Source organism: Vidua macroura, chromosome 6 (genome assembly GCF_024509145.1).
Source record: "Vidua macroura isolate BioBank_ID:100142 chromosome 6, ASM2450914v1, whole genome shotgun sequence".
Classification (NCBI taxonomy): Eukaryota; Metazoa; Chordata; class Aves; order Passeriformes; family Viduidae; genus Vidua; species Vidua macroura.
The window spans coordinates 27,251,772-27,275,642 of NC_071576.1; the positions used below are offsets into that span (position 1 = coordinate 27,251,772).

The 23,871-nt window shown below is 35.5% G+C and overlaps 1 protein-coding gene across 1 annotated transcript in view; it reads right to left on the minus strand.

Moving 5' to 3' along the window:
- Positions 1-10,902: 10,902 nt before the first annotated feature.
- The window catches only part of SCFD1 (sec1 family domain containing 1), a 49,725-nt gene continuing 36,756 nt past the window's right edge, over positions 10,903-23,871 (minus strand). Inside the window, exons 20-25 of the mRNA XM_053979573.1 lie at positions 22,873-22,926; positions 18,520-18,572; positions 15,980-16,013; positions 14,668-14,733; positions 12,031-12,099; positions 10,903-11,115 (exon numbers count right to left, since the gene is read on the minus strand). Coding sequence (XP_053835548.1) covers positions 11,092-11,115; positions 12,031-12,099; positions 14,668-14,733; positions 15,980-16,013; positions 18,520-18,572; positions 22,873-22,926 — 300 coding nt within the window. The 3' untranslated portion in view covers positions 10,903-11,091. The remainder of the gene's footprint in view (positions 11,116-12,030; positions 12,100-14,667; positions 14,734-15,979; positions 16,014-18,519; positions 18,573-22,872; positions 22,927-23,871) is intronic.

The following is a 23,871-nucleotide window of genomic DNA, read 5'->3' on the forward strand; positions in this document are numbered from 1 at the left end:
ACTGGATGGATGCCTGATCTCTATAATATGGCTGTTGTTGTTTCCTGTGTTTTTCTGACTTCACTTGCAGTAGAATTAAGAGAATAATAAGCCCTTTTGAAAATCTGATTTTAAATAAAGCATGTGCATGCTTTAGTAAAATCAAAGTAATTTGCAAATGCCTTTCAACTCACAAGCCTTTAGAATATATGATACCTGGGGACAATGAACACAAACCTGCAACAGACTTGGCTGAAAACAGTTTTAAGTGCTCTTTGTTATTGCTAAGCATTTAAGGTTGTTAAAATTTTCTTGGTGAACTCTTTGCATAGATACCAATAGTTTGGAGTTTTATTTGGTAGTGGTGGTGTCTGTAACTACTTTGTTATTGATGGCAACAATCAAGCTGACCATCAAAGATTTTAATAGGTGCAATAATTTAAGCATTTGTGTAGTTTCTAACTGACTTCATGGCAGAATATGGTGGCTCTGTGTGTGTCAGCTTGTTGCAGTGCATGCTGCTGCTTACCAAAGAGGCTGCTGGAAGTGGAGCTTCCTCAGGAGCATGGGCACTGCATGGGCACATGCAGCTGAACAACGTCCTGCTTGTGTCAGGACTGCTTCACCCCTCAGACAGGAACTACAGAAAAATATCTTTCTCCTGTGATTTGCATTGTGGTTGCAATTACTGGGAATTTAAATAGATGTAGCTCAGCTGGTTATTCTCAAATGTTTGGACTTCTTACTAGAAACATGATGCATTCAAAAGGTCATGGCATTAACTCAGGACTTTGGATAAACTGAGTGTCTTCAGAGATGGCTCTACAGCTCCTGGATAGTGTCTTTTCATAAAGGCACAGCTTGAACATTAAACAGCTTTGTGTGTTTAACCTCAAAAAGAAAGTGCTCTTTCCCAAGAGGTTGCTGTAGACAGAAGTAATAGTACAACAGTAAACACTGCTGGCCATAATCATTTTTTTTCCATAAACACATATCTTCATTTTAAATTATAGCATATGTATTTGAATATTTTACTGCTGCTGGTGCTGTAGAGGAATTTGAAGCTATGTTATTTTAATATTTTTCTATAAAAGCATTGATGGTGGAACAGCATTAAAACAAGATTTTTGGGCAAGGATTTTTTGGGCAGTGGTGGGCAAGAACAGCTCTGAAAATTGTTCAATCAAATTGATGTCAAAGTTGCTACTCAAGAACAGAGGCTTGTCAGCAATACGTTTATGGTGTGCTCCAAAGAGTCAAATAAAATGCTTTTTTGCCCACAAACCTGCAGAAGCTCTGGGTAGGATTTGGACACCAACTGCCCACAGTCTGAGCATTGTGGAGGTACCTGCAGATCGGCCCTGCAATCACTCCCAGGCCTCTATCATATAGGAGGAACTAATGAGATGGGGGAATTTCTTTCTACTTAGACAGCAGTTCATTTATTCGTATTTCTGGAAGGTAAGTTCATGCTGAGGAACCTTGTTTAATTTTTAAAATTTGAATAGTGCCATTGCTTCAGTGAAGGCCTGTTTCAAAATGAGAGCTGTTTAAAGGTCAGACATAGTTTATAGCATCATTATTCGCTTCATGTGCTCATTCTTTGGGAAGTGCATTCAGACACCTAATTGTTGCAAAAATATTTTTGCAAGGCAAAAGTTCTTTTTCTACGTGCTAGAAGTGTTAGTTTTGAATTCAAGTAAAATATGCTATTTTACTAAGGCTGCAGAGTGATGTGTCAAAAACCAGATAAGATTAGTATTTTTTGTGCACTTGGATTTGATAAAGCCCCTTTTCCTTTTGGAGGTACCTTTCTTGGCCTCCTGCCTCAATTCCTCAAACAAAAGTCTTTAGCTACACATAGCTTAACTAGCTTAAGTACACTTTCAAAATGGTAATTTAAGAGCCCTGTATAGCCAAAATAGCTCTGCTCCGGAACGACTCACAGCATGGTCTTTAAAACAGAACACCCAGCCACTAAACTGTTCTGTGTCACCTCAAAACATCTGCTGGAAAACAAGGCTATAATAGATACATTGTTCTCAGATCCTTTTTTCTTTTTTTGTTAAGTCCTATTAAGTAGCCAGTATTTCATTTCAGTAAAATAGGGCCCTTTTCTCTTGAAGCAGGAAAAACTTTCCTTCTACAAGGATAATTCTGTATGCGTGCGTGCCAGTTCTTTCTTTTACATCTTTGCTTTTAGAGTTTCCATTTAAGAGCTGTTCTAACTCAAAGAGTGGCTGTTTACTCCTCTTGGATGTTTCTTTCCCACCCTGCATATGACTCTCTCCTTTGCTCCCACTCCCCTGTTGTCCCAATGCTGCTGCCTCACTGCCTAAAAAAGGGCAGTGTTCACACGGGTGGCTGTGGTGCATTTACCCTTTGCTCTTTGCACCGTCACGCGAAACGTTTGCTGCTCTTTGGGTTCTGTTCTGCATCCACAGCTCTCAAAACAAGTAATTTTCATTCTTCCTACAAACATAACCTCTTCTGTGGTCCATGGGACAACACTGTCCTAAGGGGAGATGTGCAGATCAGCTGGGTATTTACGCTACAGCATTGGCTTCCATCCGTGAGTTCTCTTCCCTCTTTCCTCAAAGGTAGTGTGTGAAACAAGATGAAGTATGCTTATCTACAAGGAAGATAGGTAGTTTCTTTTAGGTCTACAGGTCTAGAAATTTAGAAGATAAAAATAGAAACTATAGGTAGCTTTGGGATTCAGAGAGCTCATAACACGAGAGGACCCTTTGGAAGTAGTTGGCCGAGAAGGAATCTCCTGAGGCCTTTCTTTTTATTCATCCTTTGATCAAGAGTGCTTGCCTCTGAAATGGCAAAGTTTGAAGACTGCCTACAAAGGCATCTGCTATGAGCCCTAGTATGACTGTATCTGTAGGCAAACTGGAAACAATATTTCCGCTGCCAGATGAACTTTCAGAGAGTTACATTTTGATCACAGTGGGGAAAGGAAAAAGGAACATTGAGTTATGAAAAACACCTTTATTAAAATAATAATAAAACATTCTATTTCAAGTTAATTGCATTCCATTTAAAGTTAGCCCATAATACCGACCTACCAGTCAGGTTTCAAGTAAATAGCAAGCAAAATAACTTGATGTAATCTGATGAGTGTTAATTTTATTTTAATTCACATCATCATGTCAATTCTTCCTGTTTCAGAACAACTGACTACTGACTTTCTAAATTTAGATGTGGGGATCTTTCAAACATGTAATAAAATAAAAGCACTGCATAAGAAGGCAACACATTAATCTAATTATAAATGTGATATAGAAAATGTTGCGATTCTTAAAACCTTGTTTTGTATTTAATAATGAAATTTGTGTGTGGAAATACATATTGCAGTTCTGCCATTATAGTACATAAAGTATTGATGTTTCTTATGAGTTTTGATAAATTTGGGGATAAACCAAAGAATATACAAAACAGCATAAGATGCTGCAGTTAAATATTCCTTGCCTATTGGTCTTTCATTATTTTACAAGAATTTGATCCTCACAGGGTTGTATATCCTTGTAGGAGAACCAGTGTCTTCAAAAGACTTGTGAACCTGATTGTGTGCATTGCAAGGCACAAACTGATGTTTTCATGTGCTTTCTTTCACAATAGCTGTAGTGGTATTTGTAGCAAAAGATGACTTTAGTTTAAGTCCGGCTTTTGTCTGATATGTGGACGTGGCTGAGATTTTGTTTCCTTTTCAATCTGGTATTTCTAATAAAACAACTGTAGGATCAAGCTCATGTTTTTTGTCTCCACCTTTATTTTGTATACCCACAAAATTTTATAGGGTGGAACTGGAGTTGTGACACCAAACAATGTGCAAGATTTCAGAGGCACCTCTAGTTACTTGAATTGCATTTTCTTTGAGCTTATATCTAGACAACAAATGCTCCTTGAACAGGCGGCATTTGTCTTTTCCTGGTATTCACTACTGTGCCTAAATATGTGAATTTATTCACTAGTTCCTTGGGAACTGATTCTTCTAGTGCAGAATGCCAGCATGGACCCAGCCTCATACCTGGCTCACCAGGGTGTCATTTTAGATGCTGGAGTTTCCCTCCTGGCTGTTTAGTGACCAATGTTACCAACCATACGTGGTCACTTGAGGTTCATGACTTAGTGCTTTGCTCTTCCCCTGGCCATCTTCCTGTGAAGGAGAGAGAAGGAAGGGAGAGAGCAGGTCTCTATCCTGGGACCATCCTGGGATGGAGCCCACTGGTACTTTGTGGTCCCCTGCTCATGGCTGTTGTGGGAAGGGCATGGGAGCCTGTGTAGTGTCTCTATGTTTGCTGACTCGTAGGATTACTCTCTCCTTTACTTTCATTTTAGGGAAGAATCTCCCCCTTGGACTTGTGCTGGAGTCTTTTTACAATCCCTCCCCCTTCACACACTGCTGCCTGCATGATGTCTACACCTTGATGCCTTGGGAATGGCCTCATTCTCTGTTTTCCTTCTATATGACAGGCTGAAACTGCTTCAGTTACCAATCCTTATCACACTGGACAATGAAAATTGCCTTTAAGTGAATACCCTTAAAGGTCCCTTAGATTTTCTATTGCCATTGTAGAAAAAGAAAAAAAAATATACACATATATATGAACAGTTTCAAAATGTGGCATATTAACTAAATTATAGAGACATTTGTCCTTAATATCTTACTGTGAAAATTTCCAAAGAATGCAGTCCAGATCTCATCCTTTCTGTAGCCAGAGTTGCACTTATTTTCTTAGCACTGTTTTTGTTCCCAAAATGTGTGTTTATTAGAAATAGGTAACAGAAAGCAAGGTCATGTTGTGCCAAAGGATTCTTCTAAATGTGATGTGTTTTTGCTTCAGGAACTTTAGCTGTACAAATATTTCTGTGGGTTTGGGAAGGGAACTAGTTGTTTCCTCTGAGGTATCACTACAAGTATTTTGAGGCTAAATCCTTGTCTCTGCTGGGACACTGGAGCCTGGCAGGGATACAGGTGAGCTTGGCACTTGAAGCCCAGATCCTGACCAGACACACAGACTGCACACGGGGAGGCCAGGCCAGGACAATAGCAGAACAAATTACTAATGACACCTAAAGGAGGAAAAGCAATCTGGGAAGCATCACTGCTCATGATTTGACTGCCATGATTACAAAACATCAGATTTCATGAAGTTTTCACAGACTGTTTGACAAAGCAGGATCCAATCTGACATATATCAAATGTTCTTTTGATCATTGATATTGCAGTGAACTGAGAGGGAGAGATAAGAAAAAGACAGAAAATTAATTCCAACTAATAAGTGAGAGGTATTATCGTTAAAAAAACCCTTATACTGGTTCTGTAGAAGAGTGACCTCTTTTAGGTTCACCTGTTTTCATATCAGGTTGGGCCCTGAGCAGTTACAAATTCAACTTTTCCGGTGAGGAGAGAGTAGGGCACCATTCTCCTCCCCAAGAGCCCTGGGCTGGTAACAACAGCACTGTTCCTTGTCCTGTGCATCTGTTGACAGACAGAAGTGTGATCTGCAGAAACATCAGGAAGCTGGTGATGTGGTCAGTGAAGAGTTGTACTATTTCCCCATAAGAATTTCAGAACAGTCCCACACAATAACGTGTTTTTCCTTCCTGTTCTCCTTCAAACTATCACTTATCTCTTGTATGATGGAGGTGATTTCCAGCCTGACAGAAGCATAAAACCTACAGAAGGTAGATTTATATAGTTGTAGTGTTATAATGTTTATCTTCACATTGTTTGCTTTCAAAGAGCTCATCAAAGCATGATCCCAGTGAGGGAAGGCTGGCTAGCCAAAGCTTTTCTCCTTGGGAAGACAAAAAATAGCAAAAAATATCCTCAGTACTGCAGCTGGACAGACTATGACATTTAGGAGTAAGTATCTTTCCTTGTGATTTACCAATTCAAACAATATCTGAATGGGGCCCATAGCTGATTAGTTATCTATGGGAATGGACTCATGTTCCAAGGCGAGTTTATATTCCAGCTGGAGCTCAGCAGTTTAGCTGTCAACAATCCCAGGAAAATGAAGCAAAAGACATCCTCCGAGATGACTGGAACATACTGGTGAGGGAATCTAAAGAAAAAGTGGCACCAGCTTTGTTTCACTTTGACATATGAGAGAGTTTATTTCAATGCTAGCAAAACTGGCAATACAATTAGCTTTGCTATTACACAAGCTCTACACAAAAAAAGTGTGCTTGCCTGTGAAACATTTTGTGTCATAATCCATCATCTCTCCCTCTTTTTTTTTCGGTTTTGTGACCTGATCTGAGAGTCTTTGTCATGGACACAGAGAACACGCTGCACAAAAGAATGAACAAACCAAGTAGGAAGATACTGATCCCAAGGGATTTGTAGATGGAAGAAAATGTTGACCTTATTCAATCTATTTCATATGATGCATATTGTGGTACAGAAAAAGTGTACAAAAATAGATATTTGCACTTGAATCAGATAAAATATATATGTGTTGATTTATGGTTTAAAAAGTCTTTAGAGATATCAGATTGAAGGTAACAAACCTTTCAGTTTATTACATTCAGTCTGAAGTTTATTCAGTTCCCATTGTGATTTGGCAACTTAGACAACGTATTGCAATTCTTCCCCTGGTTTAGAGATGCAGGAAGAGCCCAGGAAGCTTTGCCATTTAGCTGAATGTACAAATGGTCCAAGGTCACTTCAGGGAGTAAATTAAATAATTCAATTAAGTCTATCACACAAAAAATTATTTGACCTGACCTGTGTAATTTTACTCTGCAAAATGAAATAGGAACAATCCTACTATTTGTTAAAACTGTATCTTCAGTATAATTTGAAAGCCTTGGAAAGTCTGTATGTAGAGAGAAAATTTATTTTGGGAAAGAGAAAAAGGTGGGGGAATGGTTTTAGCTGTAGGAAACACTATGGACAACTGTATTCCTATCAGAAATCACTGAAAGAAATCCATACCAATTACTGTTAAGGAAAGCTACATACCCCTTCTGGGACTTAATTTTCATCCATTAATTTTCATCCATTGATTTTCATGGTACGTGCATAAATACAAGTAAGACTTCAGAGCAGTAAATGAGTTGTATTACCTGTCTAGGCTGAGGTGCTAAAATCAATTTTCTGTAAAAGCAGTATGCCTTTGATTTAGCCCTTTTGTATTGCCAGAAATAGGAATGCACACATGAGATGGGGAGACTGAAATAGGACCTGGAATGAGTAGTTCTGAGGCTTTTGGGCATATGAGTCTGTTTTCACAGGATAAAGATCACTCTTCCATTACCAAATCAAGCAAGTCAACCTATGCAATTATGAGAAGGAGCTGGAATAACATAACATTTTAGGAATATGAAATGTAGTCCTGCTTTGTTTACATAAGGGGAAAGACACGAGCAGGTAAAGATACAAAGTTTATAATTAGATTTTAAAAATCCAGTGGCAATTGAACTATTAATGGTTTATAATTGTAGAAAAAAATGATGCATTGGTGGATTCAATATGCATGTTTTTGTATGCTGTTGAAGGATGGTATGTGTTGCATGACATATGACCATATTAAGGAGCAGAATATATCTGAATGTTGCTGAAAACAACTTCAACTGCTGCACAGAATAGGCTTACTAAGCCACTTCCAAATAAAACAGAAGTGGGTCAATTAATCTACTGATTCACAGTAAGAAATATTAACATCTTCTCTGATTTCTGAAGTTACATAGAATTCACTGACACAGTGGCTAACTTTTCTGTACCACTAGAACACTGGCCAGGCTTGGCTTTCTCTGAGCCAGAGCCATCTGTCAGCAACAAGTTACAACTAATGAATGATCCAAACAAAGAGAGGGAGTGGGTGTCTCCACTGTCAGCAAATAAGGGATATGATTTTGTTCCAGTCCAACACTTTTTATTTCAGATCTCAAGAATGCAGTTGTGGTAGTTTTGAATTAAGCTCCCATGTACCCTCTTATAAACCTTTTACCTCCTAAACCTCATAGGATTGCTCTAGCCAACACACTGAACTAACCATTAAGCAATTCCATTTTGAAGTATATCATTTAAGTGGAAAGAGAAATGCTGCCCTTTGTTCAGCTCTAGTCCTGAAGCTGTGCATGCCCAGCTGGGTTGGCTCTGTAACTGTGACTGATAGCAGTGCTCCCATTCTCTGTAGAATCTATGGATTTTGGGAAAAACCTGCTATTTACATTCCATTCAGATTGATGGGAACACCATCAAACAATAGCAAAATTTACTTCTAGCCTAAGAAAGATTTCTATTTGATTTACATCAGAGAGTATCATACAAATAAGGCCATTTAAATGAAGTGCTGGTCTCCAGAAGCTTCTTTCCTTTATTCTGATTTAATTTTTTTATTGCTACTTTTTTAGAGTGTCTATTCTGAAAAAACAGAATTTTCACTGAATTCAACATTGAGTCACAAAATATCCACCTAAATATTCTAAAACCTTCAAATTAAAACAGGAAAGCAAGCAAAGGGCTATAATTTCAAAATGTGCATGTATTCTGAAGTATGTGCAACTGTTTATGAGATTTGTCCATAGCTCCTGAAAGATAGACTGTGAATTTTCCACAGCTGAGGACCAGACTGCTAATTTGCTCATTTTCTTCCTGAGAACAGGTACAGCACTTGACACTCGTGCTGTCTTTACTTACCTAAATGGGAAAGTAGATACCAATGAAGAATTGCCTGTCCTGAGATGTGGAAGCTGGAGCTGCTGTGCCAGAAACTGGCACTGCTGTTGATGCTGTCTTACCAGCTGGCCCTGTCAGAGCTTTATCAACAGAGAAGGGGCTAGAAAAGTTCCAAACCTCTCTGGTCTTCCATGCAGCACCTAAAATATTTATTAGCAACATGAATGCTGCAATTTTACTTAAAAGACTCACTGGACCAGGCATAACCTCTCCTTTAAACACAGGCCTTTGAGGGACCTTTGAGGCACTGTGACAGCTATAAATTGGAGCAGCTTACCAAAGAGAGAGCTTATTTTTAACATTGTTTGCCGCTAGATTAACCAGAGATTTCTTGTACAACCTTCCACATTCCTAAATCCAGAGGTACTTGGGAAAAAGCGCCATGTAACAAAAACTTGCATGCCATAATTCAGGTTTTGTTAGCAAGGAAGAAGCATGAGGTATGCACACTGTTACAGGGACAGAGCAGTACATGCACAACTTAAAGGTAACAGAGAGCTTCAGGACTACTACTACAACTAAACCAGAAAACTATTTTGGAGGTGAAGGAGAAGAATGTTTGGAGTACAAAAATTGTTTGTTTTTTTTTAAATCTGGACCCCAAACTGACCAGGGCGTGCTCACACAGCAGACCTGAAGATCCAATTATAAAGCTGGGCACGAAGGAAACTGTCTCCAGAGGCACTAAAGACAGAAACCAGATTTTTGAATATAGCCATCAAAGTAAATTCTTCCATCTTTACACAGTTTACTGCAAAAGCAAATTCTCTAAGCTGCGATTTAGGAGTGCTTCTCATTCAAGTGAGCAGTGCCAAGATCTGGACAAAAACCAAGTGGCAGATTTTTCATAAGCTGGTTGTCAGCCGCAAGGTTAGAACTCTTTGCACAGGAAGCACAGTTGAGGAGGGGTTATTACAAGCGCCTGGAACGAACTCCCACAAGAAGTGATAAACACTTGAAATGTAATTTTCTTTTCCTGACACACTTTGGCCTTGTTTCTGCTAACAAATATAGCATATATATGTATATAACAAACTGCATTTGACAGTGAGTCCTTGCTTATTGAAATCTGAGACAGTGTTCACATGCAACAACTACAATGAACACCATAGTAAATGTATTTATTGACTTGGCAAAATAAGAAATTTATAGCAGTATTGTGGAGTAGATTACAACACTTAGATAATTAAATAACATTATTACTTTTGATAACATGGTCTAGATTACGCATATTATTCTTGGATACTGTTAAGGAATAGATCAACTGCATTTCTTGTACAGATGTTCTGAAAAACAATCTAGTTGGGGAAAGGGCATTGTGTTTAGTGCAAAACTAACATTCAACACTGAAAAACAGTGCAAAAAGCACTACTGAAAAATTTACAGTAAGCCAGTAATTCGCTCAGTTTGCTAATAAACTGTAAAACAAGAAATGTTTTCACTTTTTGAGTGCGTTAGGCCTTGTTTTGAAGTCATATTATTGCTTCACCAGTAGCTGTTTCCAGAGAGGTTTCTAAAGAGAGACTTCCATCTATAAAAAAGAATTTGTTATGTTCTCTGAGTTCCTGTATGCATTCTCCAGAATTATCATTACTGGAGTCTTTAAACTACTAAACTGCCCCTACCTAATGGAATTGTTAAAAACTGTATTTTAAATATGTGCATATACAAGTTGTTTTGTGAGTATAACTTATGTTTTTCCCAAACATAACAGTCAAAGAAGTTACAATAAAAAGTGCAGAAGAAAATTATTAAAGATTTCAGTTTTACTGTTTGAAACTGACTGTGCTGGCAAGCAATTTTCTCTTAACCTTAAAAGAAAAGCTAAATTACTGTACCAGAAACTTGTACTGAAGGTATCTTCCAGTACATCTTTCAACCATAATGCCAAGACTGCACAAATCAAATGACTTTGGTAAAATAAAAGGGTAAGAGCTAGAAGTAGTTCTCTTACACTAAGGCTCTTTGTCTGTGGTCCTGAAAGGCAGTTCTGCTCTTTTGAATTTTGTTAAATAAAGATATTCTCTTCTTTTTAAAGAAGAACGTAACTCCTAAAGACAGACTTGACCTTTTCTTACAGCTATTGTCCTGCTTACTGTATCAGAAACTTACATATAAGAACTTGAAAATGCCATAGTTTTCAGCCAGTTCTGTCATATACCATATCTAGTACTGCAATAAAAATGCAATAATAGTGAAACTGACCTCCACCAAAAACACAGTAGGTTTTAAATTTTATTTCTGAAATGCTGATATACACCGTATTAATTGCAGATTTTTTTAAAAAGTTATCATATTAATGACGTGGGCTTAAGTTTTAATATAATGACAAAATTAAAGATATGAAGATAGCTGAATGTTGTAACAATTGGCTGTTGTCACGTTTCCATCCAGGTAATGGTGTTTCAGTCTTATTTCTGGCCAAGTTGGGACAGCTAAACGTGAAGAGAAAAAAGTCATTAGACTGCTACTCTTATTCTTTCAGTCAAACCAATATCAGTTCATACATCAAATATTTCTGTCTTATATGCTTTGATTGTCTCTGAGAACTGAACATCTTCTGGTGACAGAATATTTAATTCATAACCTCAGAGGAGAAGGTCTGAGCTTCAAATTTTCATAAATGTATCTCATGAAGTAAAAAAAAAAATTAATTAAGCTGAATGAAGAGTTAAAAGCCAGCAAGTACCATTTGTGTCCTTGAAGTGCAACAAGAATTAATTTAGTTCTTTAAAATGTAGTTTTGAATAACAACTTACTCTCATCTTAGTAAGACATAAAACCATGGGTGGTGACAGCTACTGAAGGGCTGCTATTTGCTGACCACCATGAATAATTTTTATTTTGTATTTGTATTGGAATGAGGCTTAGAGAAGTAATGATGTTTTTAACAGCACTAAAAGGCAGAGTTTAGCATAGGCATGAACATCAAGATCCCACGAGGCCAGTACATTTATATCTATATATCTGTAAATATTTATAAACCAGGACAAAGGTTTAAACATCTTGTAACTTGAAAAAGTTGCAAGAAAATCCTGGAAAGAGATGCTATTTGTGAAAGTTCCAAGAACTGACTCAATTTTTTTCAGTAGGATTAATGTAAAGACAATTATTATGAACTTGTTTACTTGCATTACTTGTGTGAACTCACATTGATAACAGGCCTTCAACAGCTAATTAAAAATAATGACTTCAAAACCCCACTTCAAAAAATAAAAACAGGTAACATGCATTAATCTTTCACAGATTAATTTGAATTTTTTTTCAGTAAAAGTCCATAGAGATGTAGTTAAATAAATCAACTTACAGAAAAAGAAGTAATAAATATAGAGGTTACCAAAGTTATCTACCTGTTTTATAAACTGTGTAGCATTAAAAAGTTCACTGCAGCCATATAGGACATGTTTGCCTTGTTTACCCTAAAAAAGAAAAGTCCATAGGAAATAAGTTGATTAACAGAGTAGTAGAGGATTAACACGAGTACTTTTTAAAGCATCGGCAAAGGGAAATTACAGGATCAACTATGCTAACCTCCCCTTGGAGGCTCCCTATGGCTTGCAATTTTCATGCCACATTTTCAGCATGTTGAATTGAACTTGGACAATACATTTATTTTAAGGCACAATATACCTAAATGACAGTATAAATATTTGCTTTTTGACATTGTGAGATAGTCCATTCTAGGACAGAACTACAAATAATTAGATTTGGAGGTTTCTCTTAATTCTTCTACAAAAAAATCCCAGAATGTCAAAGCTGAATGAACATTGCTTCCTGTTTTAGAAAGTTTTAAAATACTTTCTCTGTGCTTTCAGGAGCAAACTGGCAAAACGGATAGTGCTTAGAAAAATAAAGCTGTGAATAAAATCTCTGTGGTATCTGCTTGCAAGAACAGAGTTGTTGATTTTTCTCTTTTTTATTCTGGAGGAAAAATGATTGAATTTGAGAATAACTAATAAGCTGCATCTGTGGAAACAATAGATGCTGGAAGTCTACCACATGGAAAAGCAAATTTTGTTGGGTAAGACTGTAAGTGTCACCTGGGAGAGGCACACAGTTTTCCAGGTGGTGGGAGGGAGAATAAAGGTTTTCATTAACCTTCCTTGTTTTTTCAAGAGCAAAGGGCTAAGTGGAATAAAGGTGAGGAAGTCTTCCCCCTTGGGAGGTCATCTCCCACTGCTCAAGTACACAGTCTGAGTGGAGAAACATACAGCACACTTCAGCTGTGACAACTGTGATGAAAAAACTCTGTTCACAGGTTCCAGAAGGAGTGTGCTCAACTTCTGACTCTCCATAAGATCTAACATTACCATTTCCATAGTTTTCAGTTCCTTCTGTTTGACAAATGACCTCCTGTTTGCCCTCTTATTCCTCTGAAACTTCAGCTTCCTGACACTTTGTATGAAGTGCTGAGTGTTTAATTTGTCATCACACCAGTGCCTTGTATACACACATACACAGCAAACCTCAGCTCTGTCAGCATGCAGTTACAATCTGGGAAGTGAACTAACCACTAGGGGATTCAGAAGATTTTTTTTTTAATAGGAAGTAACAAATAGTCATCCTCTTGGGCATCTTTTGGACCAATATAGTAGCTAAAGAGGCTTTGGGTAGACTAAGGAGCAAGCTAAACGTTTGCCAATACACTCTGCCACAGGCAGATGCCTCACTGAATTCATTACCGAGGACAGTGACGAGTGCTAAGTTAAATCTAAATGATTTCTTTAATTTACATTCCTCTTCCTAGCCTTTCCTCTATCCAGACCAGCTCTGTTTCAAAATGGCTGCCTGTCAGAGGGAGAAACTCAGCACACACGTTCTGACTTTGCATTCTTCAAAATTTACCTGGACATCAAACTCTCCTGTGCTTTGTAGAAAACTGTTTTTCAATGACTAATGCTCCATATCTACTCTTATGTATGAAAAGCCTCAATCCAGTCTACCAGAGGGCAGGACAACTGCACCATGAACAAGGTTAAGATCAGGAAGAAAGAATGGTGTGCTACTGCGGTTAAGGATTTTATTACCTTCTTCAGAATCTTACTAAGGTTACTTCAGCATTTTTTCAAAATTCCTGGAAAGTGCTTGAATACCACTCCAGCCTCCCAGGAGCTGTAATGATTTAGTTATTTTTCTCCATCTACTGATTTTTGGTATACATGTGTTCTGCTAGTCTGGCCAGTTGGAACCAGAGAAATGAAATCTGTTACACCAGCATTACATAGTTGATTATGTATTTTCTTATTTGTGCATATGACACCTTGTATGATTTCTACACAGAATTAAATGATGCAGTTTAACAAGAATGAGCTTCTATTATTGCAGTAGTGCAAACTTCTGAGTGTAAGTAATAAATGCTTAACTGTTGGTACCAATCTGATATTTGCTTTAACAGATAGCATTAGTATTTGCATTATGTTGGTTTCTGAAACAACATACTTTATGCTCAAGTAAGATTGTTGTACAATAAAATGCTGTTATCTGCAGGTCTGAGTTTGAACTGACTCCATATTGCAAAGCTGCATACAAAAAAGCACTGGGGTATCTCTTTCGCAAGATTTATGAAAAATAGAAAATTCTCAGCAGTTCCTTACTTTCAAAGTTATGATAAGCTACAGCTTATTTAACACTAGCATATGAAAACTAGTAACAGGACTCTAAACCAGGTTAATTCAGTTTGTATCTGCTGAGAGTTTTCAACCACGTTGGTGTGCATGAACACAAAATAAAAGAGAATGCAATTTACTCAACTCCAAAGAGCAACATGAGCAAAGTACCAGAAACAGTAAGTCTTTGTTGGTCTGAATGAATAACCACAATTTCTACTGATTTCTTACATTCCTTTTTTTCCCAGACTCTGTATAGAATCAGGATGTTAAGGCTAATTTCATAGACTTTGTCTTCTAAATACTAAATATTACAGAAAACATGCTCTATCTGGTTTCTTTCAGTAAGTTAAGGACTACAACCAACATAAGTACACATACCTTTACGTAGTCAATAAGATTTTGATATTCAATATAGTTGCCTCCTCCAACTACAAACACTATGGCCTAAAAGGCAACAGACGTATTATAAGAGTAAGTATTCAAGTTCTTAAAATTTCAGTAGTGATATACCAGATAATTAAACCTACAAGAAAAATCATCACAATCACACTGCAGTCTTATAAGAACTGGATACAGAACCACTGCTTCCTATCTGGAAGAAGATATCTGAAGTTTTGGTAGGATGCAGAATAGCAAGCTGAGAGCTTTTAAAGTATCACTCTCTTCTATTAAGACATACTCGATACATATACAGTTTCAACACATTCCTTTTCGTGTCCAGAGATGTCTCCAGTGACCTCAGGAGGAGTTAAAATATCTCCATGGATGTTTATTTGTGCCATAAATAAAATATTTCTATCATAAAGAAATACACTTTTTCATAATTTTTTCTCTTCCCACCTACTACCAGTAATAATTTATAATATTATAGGTAAAAGCCATCAGTATTTTATGGGCTGTGTTTAAAGGAGAATTCATGACTAGAAAAAGCAGACTTAATAGTTGTATTATTGTTGTTAACATTCATTACCCAAAATTGTTTGACCATACTATATGAATTTTATATAGACTTTATCTTATTACTGACATTTTTGGTGTGACCATTTGTAGCCATATATATATATATATATATATATATAGGATACCACGTGGTATTTCTTTGTTCCTGAGGATAATTAGGACATTTAATGAGAAATCCGGAACATTCGTGTATTGCCAAGCAAATATTTTGCTTACGAAACTTTGTAGTAATCAGATAAGACTTTGTGCATTTGTAAATATTTACATAGAAAAACACTGAAAGTTACAGGCATTTGTATGAAATGATAACATCCATTACTTTGCTTTTTTTCCCTTTACCTGCAGAGACTCCTTAATATAGTAATTTACATCAATTTGTTTAAGGCTGGACAAAGGATTAAATCTAGAGAGCATTCTGAAAATCTGGTCTAAAAATGGGGGATTTAAATTGCTCACTCAATTATGATATTAGTAAATCCCTGTAATTACCTTCAGGAAAAATTTCTACATTTTTTTCTCCAGTATTAGTTAATACTTACATAGTCCTTTGAAGGTGAAAAGTTTCAGAATAACAGCTAATTATAATTAATACTAGATATAATTAGTCTAAGTGCTTTTTAGCAAGTAAGACCTCTCATTTTCTTCATCATGATCATCAAAAATGACTGTACTTCAGGATTTATTTATTTTTAACACATGAACATTGAAAAATAATTTCTACGTGACTTACCTCTTGGAATGGATTTTTATTTCTTGGAACTGAGCTATAAAAAATACAAGATTTCATTACACATTGATAGAAATATGCAAAATGAGCATCATGTACCCATCATATTTATGGACTACTATATAATATTAGACAAAAATATAATATAGAACAATAACTGCCTTTCCATTTGTTATGGAAAATTCATTCATTCTATAGGACTGAATACATGAGTAAATAGGAATTTTACTTCATAATTTCTAATGTTGCTGTTTGAATAATAAGCTTTATGACAACAATTCTTCCATAGTTTAAAAGCTCCAACTATAGTGCTATTACCTAGGAGCAAACACAATGAGTAAAAAATGTGATCAGCGTTAGCACAACTTAGGGCGCTTAGAAATCCCACCCCCTGGAATCTTAGCTAGGTAAGCCAGTCAGTTTGCAGTGCCTGCATACACACTTACTGATGCTTCCAAATCTCAAAAACTGCTACAGGCAGCAGGTATGTAGGATCAGAATGATTAAGGGAGGAAGAGGGAAATTACAAGTTTGGGTGGTACAGACTCCTCCATTTGAATACACAGGCAGGTAGCAGGTAGAGGGGGAGAAACCTCTTTTCCTGCATCACCTTGCACCTTGAGGGGAAGGGGAAAGTGAAGAAAAAGCTGTGAAGGGTCTGTCTGCTCTCCTGCCCTTTGCTCACACACTACCACTGCCCTCCTGCCCTGTACTGGCCTGCAGCCCCAGGTAGTCAAATACATCTTATGTTCTAACATAGCTTAAAACCACTGCATTTTCCCCTTCAAATTATCTTTTCCCCTGTTTCAAGATGTTTTCTCTGAGTGACAAAAAACAACTGACTCAACAAAGATTCCAGTGTATCAGAAAAATAGGTTTTAAAATGGAATGGCTATCTCTAATGCATTGCTTTGGAACACTGTCAGGAATAGTACACACTTCCTGTAAGCAGAACCATTACCCCAGTTCTCTCATTTTTTGAATATGATACGACAAGTCCACACACATTTTGTGTCATCCTCTCAGAGGACAAAGCCTGTTTATACTTGAGGTAGGCTTTACACAGGATAGAAAGATACTGTTTTGCTAAGACTGAATTACAGCAATGCAGTTACTACTCTATTTAAAGCACAGTAAGTAGAAATGCCAGTATTTCTTAAAATGGAAGTAGATTAGAAAATAAAATCAGTCACTTTTTAATTAAATCCATTAATTATATTATTTTATATCACTATTTTGTAAAGACAACTAACATGTTTTTATTGTCTACAAAAATATTTGAAAGGTGAATTAGACAAACCACTATATGAGTTTTGCTATCATGCCCAAATATGATTTATGATGTAAACTTGAGTTTACATACAAATCCCAAACCAGAAATTAAAAACGAATCCCTATGATGACTATTATAGCTACACAGAAAGCCACATTTATGAACTGCTGTAAATGAGTATTTCAACATTGTTTAAAGCAATGTAAGAACTATACAGAGAGGGCAAAAAATTGAAAAAACCCTTTGGCTTGAGTAAAATAAATCTTTGTACTTTTGCACAAAATCCACCAAAAATGCTATAAAAGCATCACAAATAAGTGACAGTTAAAATCAGAATGAAACATAAAATACTAGTACTTTTCTCTTTGATAATTTCAAAATTTGCTTATCTTTGAAATTATATAATCTGTAATAATTTTGAATAAAACATACATATCATCTGAAATATATGTCCTCTTACTATTCATGTTTCAAGAACAAAGGAGAGACAGAATTTTCATGCAAATAACTAAAACCAAGCCTGGGTCTCTTTTATCCACACTGATTCTGTAATAAAGTCGTGCAACCAAATGAGATGATTTGTTTTCCCACAGGTTTGATGACAGTCCTTTTTAGAAGGAATATCAAAATCAAGTATCTTCTCTGTTGCTAGGATATTAGATTAGGTGACAATTATTAGTTAAAGGTACAAAGCAAAAATCAAAATCTATAAACTTCTGATGTAATTCCTCTTCCTCTCTTTTACTGGCAAAATAAACTATATTCAAGCCTCCCTTCATATGCACATGAACATAAAATGTGCACCTACCTAAACAAAAGTAAATGCAGTCAAATTTTAATTTTTTAAATTTATTAACAAATTACTAAAGAAGGGTTATATTCAAATCAAAATTGTAACTGTTTAAAAAGTGACAAAAATTTTGGTGCACTATCCAATGACTATTCAACTTAACAGTGAAAACTCACAAAATGTCTAAGAAAACAAGTAGCATGACTATGAAGAACTCTAACATTTTTTTATTGCTAAATATTAATGCACATTCCTGTGACTAAACTAATGTACATGTTAGCACTTGTTTTTTTAGAATTTTTTTCAGTGTTATAAAAATTTATCTGATTGATCCAAGTTCCCAGATGTGAATTCCTTCAACACCAACTGTCTTGACTTAGAATTAATGATTAAAATAATTAGCTGTAGTCAGCAAGTAAAATAAAATAGATTTCTTAAGTTAGTCTTTTCACAGAGTAAAAGGAAAGAAGCAAAACTCACCTGTCACTGCCTCGCAGCATCTTGGGGTCAAAATACCGGTAGTCATCTGTCTCCTATTAAAAAGTATGTTTTTATCTCAAAAGATTGGAATTTTGGCTAATGAATTTTTGCTTGTATATATTACATTAAACATTGGTCAAACCAGTATCATTTCCCATCACATCATTCAACAATAATTGTGGTGTCCACTAGTATTTAAAAAGTTTGTATATAACTGAACCAGTACAGAATAAACAACAGTGAGAAGCTATGAAGGGTACTATTGAGCTTTTTATTTCTGGTTCACCTAAAATTGACTATCACACACTTTCCAAAAAATACACTGGTTGCATAATAAATCCCAACAGAAAGACAGCATGCAGAAAGAAAAATTGTTACCAGCTTTAGAGGAACACTGATGGTTAGTAACAAACATGAAAATTTTCCAGGTTACAGAGATCTGCTATTGATTTAACATTATAAAACAAAACACTTCGGCAGCAGTGAGTGCTAAGGACAAGACAGATCAAAATCTGCCACTGTTATGTAACTTATCCTTCTCATGTCATGATTTATGACTACTATTAAACCAAAATTAAGCTCCTGAAGAAGAAATGATTTCCACAAAAATTTGAAGAGTTTGACTCTCTAAACTGCAGAAAAAAATTTCTTCACACAGAACACTGAGGCACTTCCAATATTTTTATTGGCAACAAGCAGGATTTTTGCCAATTATTATGGATGAAAAACAAAACTTCTTAGTAACTCCTTCTGACAATTTCTTGGCTTTCTCCTGTTTCTATACTACATTTTCACCCAGGTACTGTGAAGTTTACTTTGTCGATGCATGCAGAACTACAGTTGATTTTATCTGTGTGCTTACATGCAAAAACCTTTGAATTCTGATGATTCTGTAGAGTAGAAATAATACTTCTTGAGTAGTAGACAAATTATCTGGGGAATTTACTACAGCTCACATAGCATAACTACCTGTAATATTAAAATGTATTTAATATACATGTGGTGGTTACACACACACAAAATAAATCTATTTGATTTTACAAACTTTTATGTAATTTATATAATATATAAAAGCCAACCCTGCAGTTTGGCTTATAAAAAGCCAAAATTTAGATCTAATTTCCCACTGAATCTCTGTAAAATACTTTTTGTATGCTCCACTGGGAATTTCAACCTCCAGAGTCTGCCAACATTCATGATTTTGCAGCTTCATACCTAAAGGTGGTATAGTGACTCTGGGGTAAAGAGAGAGCTGGGAATGGAGAGATACTGACAGACTAAAACTGAGAGGTATTTGAGAAACCTTTACCTGGGATAAAGATATTATCTTTCTCTGCTTATTAGAGTGAATTACAGATTAATGACAGAACTAAAAATCAGAGTTAATAAACATATTACAAACATTTACTCCTGAATGTATTACTGCTGTGTTTTTTCACTGTGGGCTTGTATAAGTAGAAACACAAAAAGTGGTAAAGCAATAGAAGTTTGATAACCTAGGGATTTTCCATTGTTGCTGTTTAAATACACTATTCCTGCTGAAATCAGTGCTGAGGGTGCAGGGAAAATAAAGCCTAGTAGATTTTATTTTCTTTAACAAATAGCAAGTCTGCCAATAAAAACAAGTGTATAGCACTTTCCTTACACACAACTGAATTTGTGACTTCCCTAAGCAATTCCAGAAGAAAATAAATACTTCTGAATGTATAAACTTAGTTTTCAATATTTCAAATTAAAATGGAAAAAGACCCATGGAAATATCATTGACTTTCAGTCTGTATTTGTTTTTCTGCAGAATCTAACAGGACTAATTTGGATTAGAAGTTTTCTTCGTAATGCACAAAAGGTATATCCTAAGTAAGTCTGAAAAGTACCATATCCTCTGGTACTGTATTAACCAAAATACAGTTTCATGAATATATATCACAAATAATCTATCTACTTCTTAAGTCAATACAAATGTACAAATACACTGTATTGAGAGAGGCTAAATCACTTTGTAAAGGTTCACTTTTCAAAGATTTTCCTCACTTAGTAATCAAACCATTTTCTAGAAGATCCTTAGAAGAATCTCCATAACTGTATAGTAAATCAAATGACACCAAGACAAAGCAACTGTTTTAGTTTTATGAACAGACTATTCCTTTATTAAAATATGACCTTAAAAGAAATTGCCTAAAATCGTGCTTTTTAACAATAAATATTATTATTTAAAATACCCACAAGTAACTGATTACTTTTAAGGTCATCCAGGAATGTTTCTGAGTATGTTTTTCAAGAAAAGGTGTAACTATAGTTAAACAATCTAGAAACATTTTAAAAGTTACAAGATAGTATTATGGCCCATAAGATCTGTTCTAGCTGTTCCTGCTTCTGAAAAACTTGCAAAGCATGGGTGGCATGGACTTATTTGTCCTTGCCAGGGAGACAAAAGAAACAACAGACACAAGCAACACACAAAGTGGTGTACAGACAACTCCACAGAGTTTTGCACAGGATATCATTCTAAATAAGTTTAAGATTTCAACTGACAATAATATATGTGAATGCTTATGGTACAACTTGTATGTACATTTCATGTATTTCCTTTATTGTTGTAGTTAATATCTAGAAAATAAATTATTTACATTCATTGTAATAATTGCTTGACTTCTCAATAATCTGCTCTAATTTTGCATTACACCTTTTATCTGTATGTACATTTCATACACCAATTACTGTGGTTAATAAGATTTCTTGAACTATAAAGACAACTTTTTCCTGTGTTGTAAAAAAATAAAATCTTGAACTTTTTTCCTCTCCCTTTGTGTTTTGCCTGCAGTGCAGTAGTTTTCTATTCTGGGAAATAGAAAAGGATCCCACATATCAGAAGATGAACAGAAGCCACAATGGTGTATTTCCACACATTGACCTTTTCCAGATACAATTTCACTTCTGTTGATAGTACATCAAGTCTAAACACATTCCACAATGACTCTCTGGCTTGCTTCCTTTAGCTGAAACTTACTCCCAGACTTGCTGTCAGTTTTCCTGCAGGTTAGGAGAAACAGTCTTTAGGGATTGCCTGGTCTCCTATGACTTGAAAAGTGGGACTCCCTGTTTTGTGCCATGAGTATCGGTCTCTGCCATAGCAGTGGAACACGGAGCTGCTGACTGACAGATTGGCCCAATTGCTGATTTTTTAAAGTGAGAAGATCAATGTTTTCTCCAAATTATTAAAGTGCTGGTAGCTGTTTTCTACTAAGTAAAATGTGAAAAAAATCAACTCAGAAAAAAAACCCCTCATATGACTTGTAAACTTTTCTCAATCAACGCTGTAGTCTGAGGAAGCTAATGTTTATTTTAAAACAATTGGTTTAATTTTTCACCTTCTTGTAAGTTATCTATAGTTTTAATTTCAGCTTTCTATGGTAAGTGTTCTGGGTGACCTCTGCTGGTTGACTAAATAAAGTTAGCCCCGTACACCTTTTCCAAGTCTTTTGAACAGGAACAACAATCCACTAACACTGGAAACAGTGTCAATTCCTTTGTTTGTTAAGAGAAAGCAAATTATCTGCTAAGAATCATGACATATATAATCTATGAAGTACAGTTTAAGAAAAAAAAGGATTACTTGCATGTTGATAATTTTCATATTTTACCATTATTTTTCTCTCTGTACATACAGTTAATATCTGATAAAAGTGGACAAAGAAGAATGTTTTGAATCTACTAACCAGGCCTACTTTTAGTTGTAAGTTCTAGCAAATGCCTTGACTGTGTAGCTAACACATAAGCAATTCAAATAAATTTGTAATATATCAATTTAAAATATCTGAGTAAATTTTCACAGAAAGAAGGCAAGAAGAGGAATTTTCTGACAAAAAAACACCTCTGCTTGCAAACAGAATGACTGAATCAGTAGTAAAATATTTTCCTCTACATAGCAAAGTTTAAAGATGTGGGAAATGTAATCTTCCCTAATACAACTCTAAAATATTTCACTTCTGAAATTGTGCTCTTTAAAAAAACCCAAACACTTTGATGCAAAGAAAATTTTCAGTCTAAATCTTCAGCTTAATGTAGAAATTTAAGAGTAACAGAAGCTTAGTATAAACGCAAGTATAATAGAAGCTCAGAATAGGAAAAACCTAAAAAATATTAGCTCCAATGAGAGACAATAAATTGTCATTGTTTAGACTATTTTAATGAAAGAGTTATTATTAAATAGTTATGAAAATGGTGCTATTCTTGAAATACAGCATGATTGTATTTTTTCATTCATGAAAAAAAAATAGCCACAGCATATTACATATCACAGCCTTAAGATTTCATTTGCTCCACCTCTCTCTATATGAAGGCAAGTGTACTCACAGGGTTTGACTTCATCTCCATAAGGTTGTCCAAAATACGTGTGACTGGCAGATTCTGTAAAACATAATTTGAAATTGATGGAACGCTGAAAAGCTTACTAAGAACAACTCCCAGGCACATTATTACTTATGGAAGAGTTTACAGAGCATCTGAAATAATATTTTAAACAGTTTTCCTCTTATGCTTTGTGAAGGTTAAGCTTATTTATTATCACCAAAATTACTTTTCTGTAAAAAAATGCAAACATCTGAGGTGCATATAGCTAGGGGATAAAGATAAGAAATAAAGTGCAAAAAAGTGTGAAGATAGGAACAGAGCTGTATTTAGGTATTACCAACATATGCAGATGTTATAAAATATCAATTCTTATTAAAAAATATGTTGCAGTTAAGGAAAGAATTTTAAAGCTGATGGTGATAATTGTGTGATTCTAAAAAAGAACTAACATTGTTAAAGAAATGAGTAGAAAAAGCAACCCTGCTAAGAAATGTTTGGATGACTTGCAAAGGAATAAACTGAGGTGAAATTCAAGATTACTGTTCCTTATTTAACACAGGAAATGTCAGCTGGGACAAAAGGTCTGAATATTAAGGAGTTAGACTACCTCAGTTATAAACTGAGGGTGAGTTTACATAGCAACAGGATTGGAAATGAGTCTTGTTGACAGAATGTATCAAAAGAGGACATTCCAAAGGATGATCTACATATTACACTGAAAAACTGATGTGAATCCCTGAATTACTGAAGGAAAAATAAAAAGTTATCTCTAACAGAAATACCACAGACCTACATTAGGCTTACAAATAAGAGAAAGAAAGGCTTCTCATCTGGCTACCCCAAAATATCTGGAAAATAAATCAAAAGCCAGAAAAGGCACATTCTGAAAACACTGGCAAATTGGCTTTTTGCTCACTTAGAGCACAAAACAACATAAGCCATTTTGTACAGAATAATATTAACTCTTTAAAGCCACACATTTAAAGAAATGACAAAATGTTT